At 42.8% G+C, this 20,452-nt stretch overlaps 1 protein-coding gene across 1 annotated transcript in view; it reads right to left on the bottom strand.

The window, feature by feature from the left end:
* The window catches only part of LOC126252963 (uncharacterized), a 529,370-nt gene that overhangs the window by 62,738 nt on the left and 446,180 nt on the right, over window positions 1-20,452 (bottom strand). Inside the window, exon 5 of the mRNA XM_049953977.1 lies at window positions 17,709-17,874. Coding sequence (XP_049809934.1) covers window positions 17,709-17,874 — 166 coding nt within the window. The remainder of the gene's footprint in view (window positions 1-17,708; window positions 17,875-20,452) is intronic.

Here is a 20,452-nt window from a genome sequence, read left to right as displayed (position 1 = left end):
TGGCACCACATTTCTGATACCAGTCATTCGACGACACTGAAGAAAATTCCATGAAACTAGAGAAAATTAGAAACCATTCACAGCTTTTCTGAAGTATATGGGAACACAGTAGAACATCGCTGAATTTTCCACAACGTTTATGAACATTCCAAATGAAATCACTTAATTTCAGTCAAATGTTTCGATCAATAAAACTAGATAAAGAGAACGTATGCCCGATTACGTAAATAAAAAAGAAAAGCCCATAGTGAATATTTAAGGGAGAATTACGAAACTGTTATTTAACATGTAAGAGAGACTCACTGTTCGATGCCTAAACCCAAGGAAGTATTTATACTTTCTCGAGTGAAAGCATGAACAGGCAAGGCAGCAAGAATACACGAGAAACAACTTGGTTAAAACGAAAATATTATCGACTAATATATTCATACTAAAAAGGAAAATTTCGTATAGTTACGTGTTTTTTTAGAGGCAGACGATGTGCAACCAGGAAGGTTTTCTACCCGCGCGCACACACATAAAAGTGTGATATAGCAAATATCTTTACGTGCATTGCAGAAGTGGAATGAATTCAGAAAACTTACAAAGCGAAACGGATCAACACATACAAATTAAACAGGAAGAATGTATGTAAAATCATAATAACTATGATATGGAAGTCTTAGAAGAAAACGTTATGGTATAGGACGTTCCAAGGACCAGTGTTGCTAGTATACATGAAATGTCGTGTGGCTAGGGCCTCCCGGCGGGTAGACCGTTCGCCAGGTGCAGGTCTTTCGAGTTGACGCCACTTCGGCGACCTGCGCGTCGATGGGGATGAAATGATGATGACAACACAACACCCAGTCCCTGAGCGGAGAAAATCTCCGACCCAGCCGGGAATCGAACCCGGGACCTTAGGATTGACATTCCGTCACGCTGACCACTCAGCTACCGGGGCCGGACGCTAGTATGCATGATAACCATATACTGATTTAAGTGAAAGACTGATGACAAAGGAAAATAATCATTTGTGATAGGGTAGGGAGTGTGCTTTAAATCAATTGGAAATGCAGTGGCTGCTTTAAGGGTGACACCGCTAGCTGTCTTTGGAAGCCGAAAATGTGAATCATTTCTTGAAGATCATTACGGAAACTGTTTCAAGGTCGGGTCCCTGCTATTTAGCGAAGGCGATCTGTGTGCATGAGTAGGTAGAGCTCCCACTAACACACTGGATTCACATTCGGGTGAACTCCAGTACGAATCCTTGGTTTCCTTAAACCGCTTTAAGAAAATGTCAGGAAGGTTCCTCAGAAAAAAGCGCGGCCGATATCCTTTCCCACTCATTAAAAATGCAAAATTATGTCGCGTTTTTAATTACACAATCGTCGAATATACATTGAAAACTAATCGTCCTCCACATCATCCTCATCAAAAAAGAACGGAAAAGTACAAGTACACTACTGGCCATTAAAATTCCTACACCACGAAGATTACGTGTTACAGACGCGAAATTTAGTAAACAGGAAGAAGATGCTGTGACATGCAAATGGTTAGCTTTTCAGGGCATTCACACAAGGTTGGCGCCGGTGGCGACACCTACAACGTGCTGACATGAGGAAAGTTTCCAACCGATTTCTCATACACAAACAGCAGTTGAACGGCGTTGCTGGTGAAACGTTGTAGTGATGCCTTGTGTAAGGAGGAGAAATGCGTACCATCACGCTTCCGACTATGATAAAGGTCGGATTGTAGCCTATCACGATTGCGGTTTATCGTATCGCGACATTGCTGCTCGCGTTGGTCGAGATCCAATGACTGTTAGCAGAATATGGAATCGATAGGTTCAGGAGGGTAATAGGGACCGCCGTGCTGGATCCCAAGGGCCTCGTATCACTACAGTCGAGATGACAGGCATCTTATCCACATGGCTGTAACGGATCATGCAGCCACGTCTCTATCCTTGAGTCAACAGATGTGGACGTTTGCAAGACAACAACCATCTGCACGAACAGTTCGACGACGTTTGCAGCAGCATGGACTATCTGCTCGGAGACCATGGCTGCGGTTCCCGTTGACGCTGCATCACATACAGGAGCGCCTGCGATGGTGTACTCAACGACGAACCTGGGTGCACGAATGGCGAAACGTAATTTTTTCAGATGAATCCAGGTTCTGATTACAGCATCATGATGGTCGCATCCGTGTTTGGCGACATCGCGGTGAACGCACATTAGAAGCGTGTATTCGTCATCGCCATACTGGCGTATCACCCGGCGTGATGGTATGGGGTGCCATTGGTTACACGTCTCGGTCACCTCTTGTTCGCATTGACGGCACTTTGAACAATGGACATTAAGTTTCCGATATGTTACGACCCGTGGGTGTACCCTTCATTCGATCCCTGCGAAACCCTACATTTCAGCAGGATAATGCACGACCGCATGTTGCAGGTCCTGTACGGGCCTTTCTGGATACAGAAAATGTTCGACTGCTGCCCTGGCCAGCACATTCTCCAGATCTCTCACCAACTGAAAACGTCTGGTCAATGGTGGCCGAGCAACTGGCTCGTCACAATACGCCAGTCACTGCTCTGGATGAACTGTGGTATCGTGTTGAAGCTGCATGGGCACCTGTACCTGTACCCGCCACCCAAGCTCTGACTGAATGCCCAAGCGTTTCAAGGCCGTTATTACAATCATAGGTGGTTGCTCTGGGGACTGATTTCTCAGGATCTATGCATCCAAATTGCGTGAAAATGTAATCACGTATCAGTTCTAGTATATTTGTCCAATGAATACCCGTTTATCATCTGCATTTCTTCTTGGTGTAGCAATTTTAATGGCCGGTAGTGTATATTGTAGAAACAGTAAGCGGTGATGGCTCAAGATAGAGAGTACTACTGTCCCATTGAGAGCGTTCGGGAGCTGTCTCCACGATCCAGCTTCGCATTCGTAAGAGCCTGCGTGTGTCCTCACCAGACGCAGGCTGTGATTCCGCCTCCCGATGGCCTGGTTTCGCTCCACCGTGCGCAGCCATCTGTCTGCCCGACTGTGGGAGCTGCCACCTTATTGCCGGTTAATGCAGCGCCTCCCGCTGCGAAACAAATTGCTCGGCCCTTTTGTTGCCAGCGAACGACAATCTTCCCCGCCATTAGCGCTGAATACAACCAGGATGCACTCGCATTTCCCGTCGGTAAATTGCGTTTTGTCGCTTGGCTACAATCCGTCTGCGGATATGAAGCTCTCTAACTTTAAGTGAGCTTCTCACAACCACTCTTAAATCTCGTGGGTTGACAGACAAGATTTTCGTGAGAACGGTGATCTATATCTAAACTTTGAGAACTAGTGCATGAGCATGTACGTAGAGATAAATGCCAACGACCGTCATTATTTACAGATGAGTACATTTTCGTGATGCAGATTTGTCTCTTGGGCTGAAGCACGTAATGAATATCTAAGCGTCCTCCAAAATTTATCGAAGAGGGGGAAAGATTCTAAAATTGCCTTTTTTGCTATAGCTGATTCTATGAGTTTGAGAATAAGTTATGACTAAGAACTCAAATTGATAGCAAGTACACAAATCTTATTGTATCTCGAATATTTGACGGCTACCCACTCAATATAATTTTGAAAATAAGATTACTTTCATACCTAAAAAGTAAGCATATTTTAATGAGCATCAGCAAAGCAAGTGTTTTGAATATAATTAAATTAAAAGAGTTAAAATAAGCTCTGAAATATATACAAAACGTACTTATATTCATATATCAATAACGTTAGGTTGGTACTGAAAATTAAAAAATTAAAACAGAACAAAAAATCTGATCCATTGAAGAAGTCCAATTGGATTTCTGCAGAAATAACAAAAAAATACCTATTTTGATACTCCACTATGTGGAGAAACAGGAAATAAACTTATCAAAGAAACGCGTGTCCAACTCTGTACCTTCCTTTTTTTGCTTACAAGATTTGTATCTGCTAGCGTCAAAGGATTTACTTCGCTATTTTCATGACTTCTTTATTTCTATTTTCATTAAATAAACCTATATTTATTAGGATTGTTTGAGTGAAATGTAACCCAGGTCCAGCACTCGACAAGATGAACTGAGAAACTACCTCAAACAACCCTTCCATTGACTGGTAGGAGAACCTAGGACTTAACCAATACAATCTTCATCTCCTCAATCTGATACATACTTGTGCAGTCATATCTAAAGGACTGCACATTTGCTAACACGATGCTTGCGTGTAACACTGTATTAGAAATATGGCTGACTGTATTTCGGCGATGTTCACTATAGGTGCGATTCCGTCATGGAAAATGACCAATCCGGAAACCGCCGAGCATACATTAGGAGATACAGTGAAATCGTAATAACCAAACGAACCAAAGCTACGTAGTGCTTGGTAATACCATTTTTTGCTCGTTTCACTAGGCAGTGCTAAATATGGGAATTAGAAGTATCACGGACAGCCACAGTCAGGATAAGAATTCTGTAAAGAATGAGGTGTCTTAGACCAGACTCCAGGAGGAGCAAGTGACCTCACCCCTCCGCGCCCTCCCGGCCCCCCTTGCTCCCCACTCAACCACCACCACCACCCATCCTCCCTTGCGGATGCCTATGCGTAAGCTGAACATTTTGTTACAAATAGTGGACGTATCTGGAAAACAGGCCACGAGTGAAAAACGTACTTAATCAACATTGATACTATGAGCATCTATAGTGGTGGGCAAATCTTAAGGACGAAATTAACTTTCCCATGTGTCGCTTCCAAATAACGTAACTCCACGAAACTTGGACCATACATAGAAAGAACTGCTGTAGTGTAGTACGGAAGATAACTGGAATTAATGATCAATGAGACAAACAGAAATGACACTTTTATTCAAAGACAGATATTTAAATCGCCGCAGTTCATGATGGTCTCCTGGACATTACACGTCATAGAAGACGATTCTTAACAGGGTGTGTGTTCACCCGGGACGGCAGTTTAGTTTAGCTTAGTTTAGTTATGTTCCGTAGATCATTTTCCCGATTATTCTATCGATATGATGTGGAACAAGTCAGATTACAAGATATATAGGGTGAGTCACCTAACCTTACCGCTGGATATATTTCGTAAACCACATCAAATACTGACGAACCGATTCCACAGACCGAACGTAAGGAGAGGGGCTAGTGTAATTGTTTAATACAAACAATACAAAAATGCACGGAAGTATGTTTAACACAAATCTACGTTTTTTTAAATGGAACCACGTTAGTTTTGTTAGCACATCTGAACATATAAACAAATACATAATCAGTGCCGTTTGTTACATTGTAAAATGTTAATTACATCCGGAGATATTGTAACCTAAAGTTGACGCTTGAAACCTCCGACGTTCAGTTGCGTGTTGTAACAAACACGGGCCACGGTCGGCGAGCAGCATCTGCAGGGACATGTTTACGATGACGACCGTGTTTACGAGTGTGGCTGTAGTGCACTGTTGTGGTTTGGTCTAGCTGTCGCAGTGTCCGCATGTAGCGCTTGCTGCTATTGTTATTCTGCATTCGTCTCCGCACGCAGACCAACTGTAGTACACCGTGTTAACAGACGTCTGTGATAGTGTAGTGTTGTAGGAACTGTGACCATGGTGTATTCGAACTCTGAAAAGGCGGAGATGATACTCATCTATGGCGAGTGTCGACGAAATGCAGCTGAAGCCTGCAGGGTGCATGCAGAACGGTACCCGGACAGAGAGCATCCAATGTGCCGCACATTGCAAAACATCTACCGCCAACTGTATGCAACAGGTATGGTCGTAGCACGCAAACGGGTCCGTAACAGGCCCGTCACAGGAGAAGCGGGTGCAGTTGGTGTGTTAGCTGCTGTTGCCATGAACCCACACATGAGTACACGGGACATTGCGAGAGCCGGTGGACTGAGTCAAAGTAATGTCATGCGTATACTGCATCGTCACCGCTTTCACCCGTTTCATGTGTCGCTACATCAGCAATTACATGGGGATGACTTTAATCATCGAGTGCAATTCTGTCAATGGGCATTAACAGAGAATGCGTTGCAGTTCTACCTGTTTACCGATGAAGCGGGTTTCACAAACCACAGGGCAGTGAATCTACGGAACATGCATTACTGGTCCATGGACAATCCTCGCTGGCTCAGACAGGTAGAGCGACAGCGACCGTGGACTGTAAATGTATGGTGCGGAATCATTGGCGACTACCTCATTGGTCCTCACTTGATTGCAGGGGCCCAAACAGCTGCAACATACATCGCGTTTCTACAAAATGATCTGCCAACGTTGCTCGAAAATGTCCCACTGGAAACGCGTCGACGTATGTGGTATCAGAATGATGGTGCACCTGCACATTCCGCAATTAACACTAGGCTAACCCTTGACAGGATGTTCGACGGGCGTTTCATAGGACGTGGAGGACGCATAAATTGGCCAGCACGTTCTCCTGATCTTACACCTCTGGATTTCTTTCTGTGGGGTACGTTAAAGGAGAAAGTGTACCGTGATGTGCCTACAACCCCAGAGGATATGAAACAACGTATTGTGGCAGCCTGCGGCGACATTACACCAGATGTACTGCGGCGTGTACGCCAGAGATTGCAATTGTGTGCAGCAAATGATGGCCACCACATTGAACATCTATTGGCCTGACATATCGGGACACACTCTATTCCACTCCGTAATTGAAAACGGAAACCATGTGTGTACGTGTACCTCACCACTCATGGTAATGTACATGTGCGTCAGTGAAAAAGGCCACTAAAAATGTGTTAGCATGTGGACGTAATGTGCTGTTCCAGTCTCTTCTGTACATAAGGTCCATCACCGTTCCCTTTGGATCCCTACGTAATTCGGTGCTCTCCGATACACACGATCGAACAGCGGAGGAGTGGTACTCAAGCGTCAACTTTAGGTTACAATATCTCCGGATGTAATTAACATTTTACAATGCAACAAACGGCACTGATTACGTATTTGTTTATAAGTTCAGATGTGCTAACAAAACTAACGGGGTTCCATTTACAAAAACGTAGGTTTGTGTTAAAAAACAGACTTCCGTGCATTTTTTTATGGTTTGTATTAACCAATTGCACTAGCCCCTCTCCTGACGTTCGGTCTGTGGAATCGATTCGTCAGTATTTGATGTGGTTTACGAAATATATCCAGCGGTAATGTTAGGTGACTAACCCTGTATATACACACATGTATAGTGTTGTTATTAATATTACTGAAATTTTTACTTCTACACATGCAACTACATTTATAGGTACAATTTTTGTTTAACCAGTTCTGAAACAGAAACTCGTCCATGGAACAGAAGGAGCTGTCCAAAAGAAATGATTTTAAGCTAGATTTAAAACTTGATCTGCTACCTGCCAGACACATTATGTTATTGGGCAAATGATCAAAGATTTTTGTTGCTGAATAAAGTACTCCAGTTTGAGCAACTGAAAGCTTCAATAACGGAAAGGAAAGGTCATTTTTCCCCTCTAGTGTTGTACGTATGAACATCACTGTTCTTCGCAAACTGCGATGGATTATTTGCAACGAATTTCATTAGCGAATATATGTACTCTGATGGTGCAGTTAAAATACCTAATTCCTTGAAAAGGTGCCTACATGACGTCCTTGGGTGAACACCACAAATTATTCTCACTGCTCTCTTTTGTGCAATCTATACTTTCTCTCTAAGTGGTGAGTTACCCCAGAAAACTGTTCCATACGACATTATTGAGTGAAAATATACAAAGTGCGTTAGGAGGGTGATCTCTTTATTGCCCAGACTAGCGATTATACGAAGAGCGAAAGAAGCTGAATTTAATTGTTTGAGAAGCTCAGTAAATATGCTTCTTCCAGTTCAAGTTGACAGCAATGTGGACACCCTAAAGTTTGGAGAAATCTACCCTGTTAACTGAGCCCCTTTAATATGCTTCATCAATTGTTGGTATGACTCTATTCGGTGTACAGAACTGGATATAGTGAGTTTTTTCAAAATTAAGGGACAGTCCATTTTCTGAAAACTACTGAATAATTCTTTGAAAGACATCATTAACAATATCTTCAGCTGATATTTCTGGAATGGGAGTTGTTATAACACTCGTGTCGTCTGCAAAAAGTACTAGTTCCGCTTGCTGAATGTTAAGTGAGAGGTCATTGACATGAATAAGGCACAGCAGAGACTCCCTTTGTGGTAACTCCCCATTCACTAGAATTTACCACCCTCCGAACATTATTTGTGCTGTTCAGCACAACTTTTTGCTTTCTGTTCAATAAGTATGATCCATACCATCTGTGTGTATCGCCTTCAATTCCATAAAACCTGAGTGCTTACTTTCCAAGGTGGTCCCACGCTAGCCACAAGTTGGTAAGAGGGTCTAGTGGTAGAGCGTTCTACTCTTCCACCACCGTGGTTGACAGCTGCTGGATGGTAGTTGGTGCACGCGGAGGTGCTTAAGTACCTTTCCCCGACCCATCCCACACGTGTGCGACTGGACTTAAAATTGGGGAAGGGGGAGGTCTGTATGTTCTAAAAACATTGTCATTGCAAGCACTCCTCCATCAGCGCAGACCTATGCGGTCGCGGATTGTCATCCACAGAAAATGGTTCATACTGTTTTACCTCATTTCTGTGTCATTGCCAGTGCATGCTTCGATTCGGGATCATTTTCGAGATTTGGACTTTTCAGGACGTAAAGGCATTTTTGCTCGTCAGCTGTGAGCTATATCACGAATCGTCTGTGTATTTTAAAGTTTTAGGGTTGGTAACATTCTGCACTTAACATTGCAGGCTACGACCAGTGTTGATCCAAGGTAAGTGATCTGCTCTCACACAGAGACAATTTTTCAGTTTTTCAGCGCCGAATGCACCACTGAAAAGACTCTTACATGAAGGAGTTCAGTATCACAGTAATACTGACCGGTGAGTGTACTCTGTTCAATGTTATGCCTGCCAGCACAGTAACACCTGGACAACGAAGCGGTCATGTCCGACGTACTCCCATATGGCGAGAGGTAGGAACATGTAATGCACCCACCATCATTGTCGGACATAGTCGTTTCCTTGGTCCAGGTCTTACGGTATGGAAATGTTGCACGGGCGTACTGACCTTGAACACAATAAGCCTACACTCAAGGGTACTGTACTCCCCCCCAAGCGCATCTTTTCAGTGTTGCATTCGGCGCTGACTTCATTTTGGGGGGATTACAATGCGCCCTTAGAACGAGAGGACATTCGGTTTGAATTGGCCTGCCCGTTCTCCTTCTTAAATCCTATCGATCACGTACGAGATGATTTTGGGTAGATGTACTGCAGCACGTCCTCAAGCACCAGACTCTTCGGCAGCTGTCAACCTCGCCGGCGGAGGAAAGGTGACAAGAACTCATTACCAACCTTGTAGCTGGCATGGTAGCCTCTTGCTGAGTACTCATTGTCTCCCGTGCTCGTCACACACCCAGTTAAGAACGTTGTCCCACAAATGTTAATGTCCAGGGGAGGATCACAAACCGCGGTGACTTCACTGTACTTGTAGTCTTTAAATAAAAGTGTCACTTTTGTTTGCCTCGTTGCGTATTTATTTCAGTTTCCATCTGTACTCTACCATAGAAGTACTTTCTATGTGTTGTCCAAGTTTCATCGAGTTATTTTATTTGGTAGGGACACATGATAAGGAAGTTACTTGCGTTTCGCACACAAATGCAATTTACCGCGGTGGCGTCTTTGCTTATTTGTCCCACTAGATTTCTTTTACTATACTCAAGCTTCCTCTTTCGCCATCATTAGAAGTTATCTGTCATACTAAAAGACCGTGTAGCACTTCTGTATGGAGTTGGTTGAATATGTCAGCGGAACTTCCATAAGCTACCAGTTATTTGGTCAGTATTTGTATTAGAAAAAGATTAGTAGTGATGCTGATTCTGTAAGACAGTACAATTTCAGCTTCTTTCTTTGTAGCCTTTCAGCATCGAGCACCCTTTTCCACGCAGCACTAAGGGTGTACCCACTGTTTTGGTAAAGAAAGCTGTTGCTGCAAATTCTGATTTCAACGGCTTCCTCGATGACAGAATCGGAGTACGTTAATGCACAAGACTTACCCTTTCGTCAAACATAATCTCATATGTTCCTGAGTAAACGGTACGCACATCAGTTCACGGTTTACACGCGTCATCATTACCGCTGTTAATGTCCCTTCATCACATGCATAGATGTAATCTCTCGTTGCATAGTACCGTGACCTTGTGACCTCTCCATAACTTTATTATTGGTGCCACAGTCGTACACAGAATGTTAATACTTAATCTTCCCTTTTGTTCCATACTTAAGTACAACATGGGCTATTAATAAGACAGTTAACTCCTGAAGATGATGACAGAGTACTCAAACAGCTTGTAAGTTATCAGCATTCATCGGATGCTCGCGGGGAGTTGAAGATAATCTGAGAGGGTAAAAATGTAATACAGATTAGAACTGCATACCACACAGGATGTGTGGCAAAAGGACGCAATCTGAAGTTAGCTTATTAAGATCTGTGTTATGGACTTGTAAAATTGCGTGGATACATTGACTCACATGACAGCTTTGACGACTGCATAGACAGTTGTATCTGATTTGATAAATGTACACACAGTTTTATTTCCTTTGATAAACGCGTAGGCAGTTCTTAATAAACGAGTTAAGAATGATGACTTCTTGTAGACTAAAGGATTTTCAAATCCCCATATGTCAGTGCTGCCTAGCTGTTTACTATAACAGATACACTCAGGAAAAATGTGACGATAATGTAAAGTTCGAAGAAGTAATGCGACTACCTCCTGTCTGGGCGCCTTAGACCCCTTCACGAAGAGCAATTCAGTTGATTTCACAGTGCAGTGAGACAGAGGTTCGTTTAAGCAATATAAGCTCGCACCATCAACAAAAGTAAAAGTGATGGAATGTTGTAGACTCACGCGATGCTGTAGAGTGTATAAATTAACTATCAAATGTGCGAAAGAAAGTAATGGACGAGGTTTGGTATTTTGGTAGCAAAATAACTGACGATGGACGAAGTAGGGAAGATGTAAAATGCAGTCGTTTAATAGGAACAAAAACATTTTTGGAAAAGAGAAAATACTGTAACATTTAGTGTGTGGTGGGTTAATGTTGTAGAGGGAGATCAAAGTCGTGAATGCAGCAAGCATGGTGAAGTGAATATAAGTTACAGTAGTCACCCAGAGATGGTGGGTCTTCCACAGGATAGTGTGGAGAGCTGTATCAAACCTGTCTTCGGAATAAAGATCACAACAACAACATCAAGATGTTTCATTGTGCATAACATAGGAATTTGAATACGGCTCTTAACAGCTCTTAACAGTAGCTGCGAGTACCATCAACTGATAAAATAAACAGCCAATCAGTCGCTAGAAGTTTATTTATGTAAACTTGATCTAGATTTCGATACTACTATGAGTATCTTCAGAAGTACCGTACATATGCTACAATGGTTACGTTAAAAAATGTAATTAGTGGTTTTTGTCAACATCGTCACTCACTGATCATTTTCATGTATCATACGTCTTTCCTTGCATTATCCTGTTAGGTTCATTAATAATGTACAAATAAGCTCCTTACACTCGCTCTGTAAGGCTACTGCCGCCCCTGTACACCAGTAAGCAAACACAAATAAGGGCGTTTAGAAAAAAATCGAAAATTTTTGCACATGTGTCATGAACAACATGCTAAAAATATTGACCAGTGGTGTGTGAGAGTTGGGGTTTGGGTGTGTTTAAAGGTCACTTTTCCTCGAGTAAGTCGAAAACTGTGATTCTAACGAAAATATTTCGCAGTAAAAATTAAACAACGTTAAATTTCCTACAATGTGCTACCTATTTTGTCTCTAGGACTGATAGTTTCCGAATCCAGGGGATGGAAAAGTGGCAGATTATTAAAAATATTACTGTAATGGTTTAAAATAAATGTACCTCTTCAAATGAAGTCTGTTAAAAACAATTTGTAAGTATGTGTGCAGTATCTAAATGCATTAGAGCCGCATTAAAGGATAAACTGTGTTCTGGGAATGTAACAGGATGGAGGGGGAGGAGTATATGATAATGTGCGAGGGAGGACAGGTTCAAAAATAGTTCAAATGGCTCTGAGCACTATGGGACCTAACATCTGAGGTTATCAGTCCCCTAGAGCTAAAAACTACTTAAACCTAACTAACCTAAGGACATCATACACATCCATACCAAAGGTAGGATTCGAACATGCGACCGTAGCGGCCACACAGGCCGGCGGAAGGCAGGTCACCGGATTGTGTTGATGCACTTCCTTCCTTCATAGGTGCAGAGTGAAGGTGGAGCCGGCGATTCCCCACTCTTTCTACCCCATGAGATCACAAAAAGCAATTACAGGGTGTTTCACAACCATATAACAACGTTCCACAGCGCATATTATGAAACAACGGCGACGCAGAGCAGGCGTGTTTATTTTGCACAAAATGCGTTAACATTACATAGCATGTAGACACGAGCGACAAATAACACTAACGCAACTAATGCTTATGCACAGAATCTACGTACATCTCTGCAGACACTGCTAGAGGAGAAATCGATTCATAGTCATCCTGTGCGCAGCTATAGCGTTCTGCAGGGACAGGCTACTTCCCCACTACGAGCGCTGTCCTGTTTTCGCTTCTTTCTGAGAGGCTATACCTCCCTAGCTTTTGCTTTCCACTTCTGTTACGCCAGAAGACAAAATAACTTCACTGAGCTTGCGTACGTATAGTGAAGTTATTTTCGGGTTGTTGAGTGACTACTTATTTGTAGTTGCTAACTGAGCTGCTATCTAAAAAATTCCTATTTGTTTGATTTGTCGTTATGATTTCATTAACCTATACAGTGTAGGTGGAAAAGAAATTGGGCTGGTAAACGTGGCATCTTGCTGCTATCTTTCGTTGACAGCATGTTGTAAAGCTGTGTAACCTCATTTTAGTCACTTGTTGTTAATTAATGAATGATCGACAAGTTACTGAACTTAAGCGCTTCTGTCCCTTAGATTGTGTTATTGATAGAGTGAATAACTCTTTTCCATTCAGAAACTTATGGTACTTGTACACTGGGCTGCGCTGATTGGAGAGAGACTGGTTTGATGCAGATTTCCATGCTACTCTATCCTGTACAAGCTTCTTCATCTCCCAGTACCTACTGCAACCTACATCCTCCTGAATCTGTTTAGTGTATTCATCTCTTGGTCTCCCTCTATGATTTTTACCCTCCACGCTGACCTCCAATACTAAATTGGTGATCCCTTGATGTCTCAGAACATGTCCTACCAACCGATCCCTTCTTCTAGTCAAGTTGTGCCACAAATTTCTCTTCTCCCCAATTCTATTCAATACCTCCTCATTAGTTATATGATCTACTTATCTAATATTCAGCGTTCTTCTGTAACACCTCATTTCGAAAACTTCTATTCTCTTTTTGTCTAAACTATTTATCGTCCACGTTTCACTTCCATACATGGCTACACTCCATACAAATACTTTCAGAAACGACTTCCTGACACTTAAATCTGTACTCGATGTTAACAAATTTCTCTTCTTCAGAAACGCTTTCCTTGCCATTGCCAGTCTACATTTTATATCCTCTCTACTTCGACCATCATCAGTTATTTTGCTCCCCAAATGAGAAAACCCATTTACTACTTTAAGCGTCTCATTTCCTAATCTAATACCCTCAGTATCACCCGATTTAATTCGACTAGATTCCATTATCCTCGTTTTGCTTTTGTTGATGTTCATCTTATATCCTCCGTTCAAGACACTGTCCATTCCGTTCAGCTGCTTTTCCAGCTCCTTTGATGTCTCTGACAGAATTACAATGTCATCGGCGAACCTCAAAGTTTTTATTTATTCTCCATGGATTTTAATTCCTCCTCTGAATTCCTCGTTTCCTTCACTACTTGTGCAGTATACAGATTGAATAACATCGGGGATAGGCTACAACCCTGTCACACTCCCTTCCCAACCACTGCTTCCCTCTCGTGCCCCTAGAATCTTATAACTGCCATCTGCTTTCTGTACAAATTGTAAATAGCCTTTCGCTCCCTGTATTTTACCCCTGTCACCTTCATAATTTGAAAGAGTATTCCAGTCAACCTTGTCAAAAGCTTTCTCTAAGTCTACAAATGCTAGAAACGTAGGTTTGCCTTTCCTTAATCTGAAACTTCCTGGCAGATCAAAACTGTGTGCCCGACCGAGACTCGAACTCGGGACCTTTGCTTTTCGCGGGCAAGTGCTCTACCAACTGAGCTACCGAAGCACGACTCACGCCCGGTACTCACAGCTTTACTTCTGCCAGTACCTCGTCTCCTACCTTCCAAACTTTACAGAAGCTCTCCTGCGAACCTTGCAGGAGAGCTTCTGTAAAGTTTGGAAGGTAGGAGACGAGGTACTGGCAGAAGTAAAGCTGTGAGTACCGGGTGTGAGTCGTGCTTCGGTAGCTCAGCTGGTAGAGCACTTGCCCCCGAAAGGCAAAGGTACCGAGTCCGAGTCTCGGTCGGACATACAGTTTTGATCTGCCAGGAAGTTTCATATCAGCGCACACTCCGCTGCAGAGTGAAAATCTCATTCTTTCCTTAATCTATTTTCTAAGATAAGTCGTAGGGTCAGTATTGCCTCACGTGTTCCAACATTTCTACGGAATCCAAACTGATCTTCCCCGAGGTCAGCTTCTACCAGTTTTTCCATTCATCTGTAAAGAATTCGTGTTATTATTTTGCAGCCGTGACTTATTAAACTGTTAGTTCGGTAATTTTCACATCTGTCAACACCTGATTTCTTTGGGATTGGAAGTATTATATTCTTCTAGAAATCTGAGGATATTTCGCCTGTCTCATACCTCTTGCTCACCAGATGGTAGAGTTTTGTCAAGGCTGGCTCTCCCGAGGCTATCATTAGTTGTAAAGGGGCCTTGTTTCGACTTAGGTCTTTCCCTACTCTGTCAAACTCTTCACGCAGTATCATATCTCCCATTTCATCTTCATCTACCTCGTCTTCTACTTCCATAATATTGTCCTCAAGAACATTGCCCTTGTATAGACCCTCTATATACTCCTTCCACCTTTCTTCTTTCCCTTCTTTGCTTAGAACTGGGTTTTCCATCTGAGCTCTTGATATACATACAAGTGGCTCTCTTTTCTCCAAAGGTCTCTTTAATTTTCCTGTAGGCAGTATCTATCTTGCCCCTAGTGATGTACGCCTCTACATCCTTACATTTATAATACGACACAACCTTCAATACGTTAGTTCAGTTGAGTGAATTAATAACATACCAGAACAACATTTAAATGTCTGAGAGTAAATAATAAAATTTTAACTAGTAGCCTGCTACTGAAACCTTGGAAAGTAAATTCAAGTCATTTGTAAGCAACACAACTGTCACTGTCTATACAGCAACAGTAATCTTTCTCGTAGGTATTTGAGATATGGCTTCCGTATATGTACACTTAGATACACGTTCGTCGCATGTGATATTTTAGGCGATCTATCACTGTTTTCACATTGTGCCTATAGGTACAGGGGTTAACGTAACGATGCGAGTGTTTCATAGTTCTCATGAAAAATGAAAGGGATACACTGCCAAGTAATTAATAACAATTTCATCAGTTGCAAAGCTAATAATTATTACGAGCACATGGTAACCGATTCAGACATATAGTCCGTGCAAAAATAAAAACTACTTTCGTGTTTGGGGTAAACCTTTTTTATTTTTCGACATGACTGCTTTTAGACTTTGACACTTCGTCCAACGCTGTTCTAATTTGTTGATCCATTCGGAATAATAGAAAATAGCTACTAGTTGCTCATCGTTTGAGTAAACTCTTTGTACCGCCCGCAATTTCTTCAAATTGCGGAACAAATAGTAGTCCGAGGGAGCCAGGTCTGGAGAATAGGAAGGATGTGAAACGAGTTGGCATCCTATTTCCATTAATTTTGCGTCCACAACCGCTGAGGTGTGTGCTGGTGCATTGTCTTGATGGAAAAGGACTTTTTTGCGGTCCAATCACCGGTGCCTTTTTTTTTTTTTTTTGCACCTCGGTTTTCATACTGTCCAATAACGATGAATAATATGCACCTGTAACAGTTTTACCCTTTTCTCTATAGTCGATGGGATTATCCCTTGCCAATCCCAAAAGACAGTCGCCATAAACTTTCCGACAGAAGGAATGGTCTTAGCCTTTTTTGGTGCAGATTCTCACTTGGTAACCCATTTTTTGATTGTTATTTGCTCTCAGGAGTATAGTAATGTATCCACGTTTCATCCACAGTGACGAAACGACGCCTCAAGTCCTGTGGATTCTTCCTGAACAGCTGCAAACCATCCTTACAACACTTCACACGATTTCGTTTTTGGTCAAGCGTGAGCAATCGTGGAACCCATCCTGCGGATAGATTTCTCATTCTCCCACTGCACTAACAATCTCATGCACCGTAACGCTTCCGTCATCCATCACCATATCATGGATTTTATCTATGATTTCTGGAGTCGTAACCTCCACAGGGCGTCCAGAACGTTCAGCATCACTTGTACCCATATGGCCATTCCGAAAAATTTGAAACCACTTATAAACGGTTTTAATCGAAGGTGCAGAGTCACCGTAATGTTTATCAAGTTTCTCTTTAGTCTCCTCAGGCGTTTTGCCTTTCATAAAGTAATGTTTGATCACGATACTCCTTTTCGTCCATTTTTTGACAACCACTCGACTTCCTTGATTCACACGAATGCCAAACACAAAAAAATAGACCAATATGGCTGCAACTTGGTGTGCGTTCATCCAAAGATGTTACTAACCAAACATGTGCTCGACATGCGCCGTTAGTGCCACCTCTCAGACATTGCACGGACTTTTCAAACGCCCCTCGTACTGCGAAGAGATAGTGAGGACTTGAGAGCTGTTTCTGTTTATTTGATAAATAGGTATAAGGCGCAAGAACGTTCAATCAAGTCATTAGAGAATAATTAGCGCCGTTTTAGCAAATCCATTGATTATACGCTGCATACCGTGTGTCAGGCACACCTTCTCCCGACACTCACGAGAAAAACAGTCCGCGGCGCGAACGTCACAACACGTGACACTGAAGGTTCAAAATGGTTCAAATGGCTCTGAGCACTATGGGACTTAACAGCGGAGGTCATCAGTCCCCTATAACTTAGAACTACTTAAACCTAACTAACCTAAGGACATCACACACATCCATGCCCGAGACACGATTCGAACCTGCGACCGTAGCGGTCACGCGGTTCCAGACTGAAGCCCCTAGAACCGCTCGGCCACATCGGCCGGCACACTGCAGGTCTTATGAGTGCAGGCAGCGTCTCCGGCGGGGATCGAGTAACAATTTCAGACGAGTTTAATAATTACTAACTGCTTGTTTAAACGCATGCAAGTTCTCGGTAGCACACGACAAAATTAAGACCTTTAGTGGGTACCTTTTCAGTTAAATATTGATTTTCCAAGGGCCTTTCACGCAGCCGAGCATTCGCGAAGTGTGGTGCAGGAGCCAACTAGTGTGACGTCACAAGTTCGTTGCATGGCCCGTATGTCTCGTTGCCCCCGCCTCCTCCAAACATTCGCGAAATAAACAAAAAGCACTGCCAACCACGAATCTCTACGTTGTTGTTTAGATACAGACCTAAGACAAGAGAATTACTATGAAGCCGTCACTCACCTGATGCCTCCCCTCGAGGTTCCGTAGTTCAGAGTGACGTCACCGTGCCTCCAGGTTACAGCCTGTCTGCGGCGCGCCACGCACGACAGCTGAATGGTGCTGTTGGGCTCGTAGTACTTGTCGCTCAGCGGTCGGCCGCGCTCGTCCACGATCTCCACCTCGGGTGCTGCCAACAGCAGTACAGAAACACTTTTAGCACGGTTCAGATCCTTCCAAGTTCACTTTTTAGACAATGTTTACCTCCACATTCCAGGTTCACCTTGCAGACAACGTAAAGCTCCATTATACGTCATATCAAACCTAGCAGCTAAAATGTACAACTACGAAATAATCAAATCCGATTACACTCAAATGATTATTGCCAAATCACTCTGAATTTGGCGTTTTCACATCCGTATAACTGAATACGAGGTGTGGCTAGAAGAAAAAAACCGGACTAGTACTGGTGAAACAATAAAACGAATGCAATAAGGCTGAAAGTCGCGTGGCCTGTCACGTGATTCTCGCTCCGCCTACTGCTCGAGTTTCATCTGCCTCCTGCACTCATTCTGCCCGTGGCGTCTGTTTTAAGTAGTTGACGTTTTGTCTGTGCGTCGGAAAATGTTGAGTGTACAGAAAGAACAGCGTGTTAACATCAAATTTTGTTTCAAACTAGGAAAATCTGCAAGTGAAACGTTTGTAATGTTACAAGTAGTGTACGGCGATGATTGTTTAACGCGAACACAAGTGTTTGAGTGGTTTAAACGATTTAAAGATGGCCGCGAAGACACCAGTGATGACACTCGCACTGGCAGACCATTGTCAGCAAAAACTGATGCAAACATTGAAAGAATCGGTAAACTTGTTCGACAAGACCGCCGTTTAACAATCAGAGCAGTGTCTGAGTTAACAGGAGTTGACAAGGAAAGTGTTAGGCAGATTCTTCATGAAAGTTTCAACATGAACAAAGTGTGTTCAAAAATGGTTCCAAAGTGTCTCACAATTGAACAGAAGGAACGCCGAAGAATGATTTGCTCTGACATCCTGGAAAACATTGAAAGTGATCCCACCTTCTTACAAAATGTTATTACTTGCGATGAATCGTGGTTTTTTACTTACGATCCCGAAACTAAACGCCAATCGATGCATTGGAAAACTCCTGGTTCTCCACGACCAAAAGAAAAGCACGAATGTCAAAATCGAAATTCAAGGCAATGATGATTGTTTTTTTTTTTTTTTTTGACATCAAAGGGGTTGTGCACATTGATTGGGTACCAGAGGGACAAACAGTGAATCAGCATTACTACATTAGCGTCCTGGCTACCCTACGTGAGCGAGTACGGAGAAAACGGAACGATTTGTGGAGAAAAAAGTCATGGATCCTTCACCAAGACAATGCCCCAGCTCACAGTGCGTCGTCAGTGAAGACGTTTTTGGCAAAACACAACATTCCCATCTTAGATCATCCACCCTACTCACCTGATTTGGCCCCCTGTGACTTTTTTTCTTTTCCGTAAAGTCAAGTCAGCTTTGAAAGGAACTAGATTTGAGACTGTTGAAGCAGTAAAAGAAAAAGCGACGGAAGTAATGTATGGACTTAGCGAAAATGATCTGCAGCACTGCTATGAACAGTGGAAAATTCGTATGGAGCGGTGTAGAGACCGAGGAGGAGAGTACATTGAAGGAGATAACATGAAATTGTAAATAGTTGTAAATAAATGTTTTTTCCAGCATCAGTCCGGTTTTTTTCTAGCCGCACCTCGTATATAGTTCTCCTATTTCTAGAAGTCTTACTTCCTTTACAACGGAATAAGGGGAGTGTTGGCAGTAGCTGTAATGATGCTCTTCAGGCTAACATTATTTGATATATGGAATTAAATTCTCAGAGTTATAAGGGACAAGAAAATGTGTAAGAAATGGAATGAAATGAGCGTATGGCATCGTTGGCCGGGAGGCCCCTATTCGGGGAAGTTCGGCCGCTAAGTGCAAGTCTTATTTCAGTCGACGCCACATTGGGCGACTTGCATGGCGGTGATGAGGATGAAATGATGATGAGGACAACACAACACCCAGTCCATGAGCGGAAAAAAATCTCCAACCCGACCGCGAATCGAACCCTTTTTTTTATTATTAATCCCATTTTGTTCGTTTTGTTTTCCTTGTATCTGCTCGGGGCGGACGTCGCAAGACACCAGTTTCAGTTCGTCGTTGATCCATTAATTCAGTTTTTTTTATTATAGAGGGCAGCTAACCCTCTGAGCGAACACGCTGAGTTACCGTGCTAGCACCACACAGCTAAGCAGACAGACTAAGAAATGGAACAAAAATGAAATGTGAAACTGCCTCCTAAGGCAATATTGATTGTGCTGTGAAGTGAAAATGCCTCTTCGGCCTATGGCAGAGGGTGTAACGCGTAATCTATGATGCGAGGGTAACTAACATATAAAAACTGTGTAAGAGGTACGGAAAAAAATGTAATGGTTGGACGTTTGCGTGATTCGACAAGGAGCTGAGGTGCTTCCCTGGAGCTCTTGGACTTGGAAGGAAGGCTAGCATTATTCTCGTAGGACTGGTAGATGTCACAACAGAGTTTTGGATTAGCGCTACTAACCTGTTACACTAGCCTTCCTATAAAATACAGAGTATATGAAAATGCGTGTGGGTGGGTAAAGATTTATGTAAGCAAGACAGCGGCTCAGGTGTGGGGAAGCAATGAAGGTACACCGTGGTTTGGCTTCTTGTGTCTTCAGAAGATTTATGTTTTT

The sequence above is a fragment of the Schistocerca nitens genome, chromosome 4 (genome assembly GCF_023898315.1).
Source record: "Schistocerca nitens isolate TAMUIC-IGC-003100 chromosome 4, iqSchNite1.1, whole genome shotgun sequence".
NCBI classification, from domain to species: domain Eukaryota; kingdom Metazoa; phylum Arthropoda; class Insecta; order Orthoptera; family Acrididae; genus Schistocerca; species Schistocerca nitens.
This window is presented reverse-complemented; position numbering and strand designations above follow the sequence as displayed.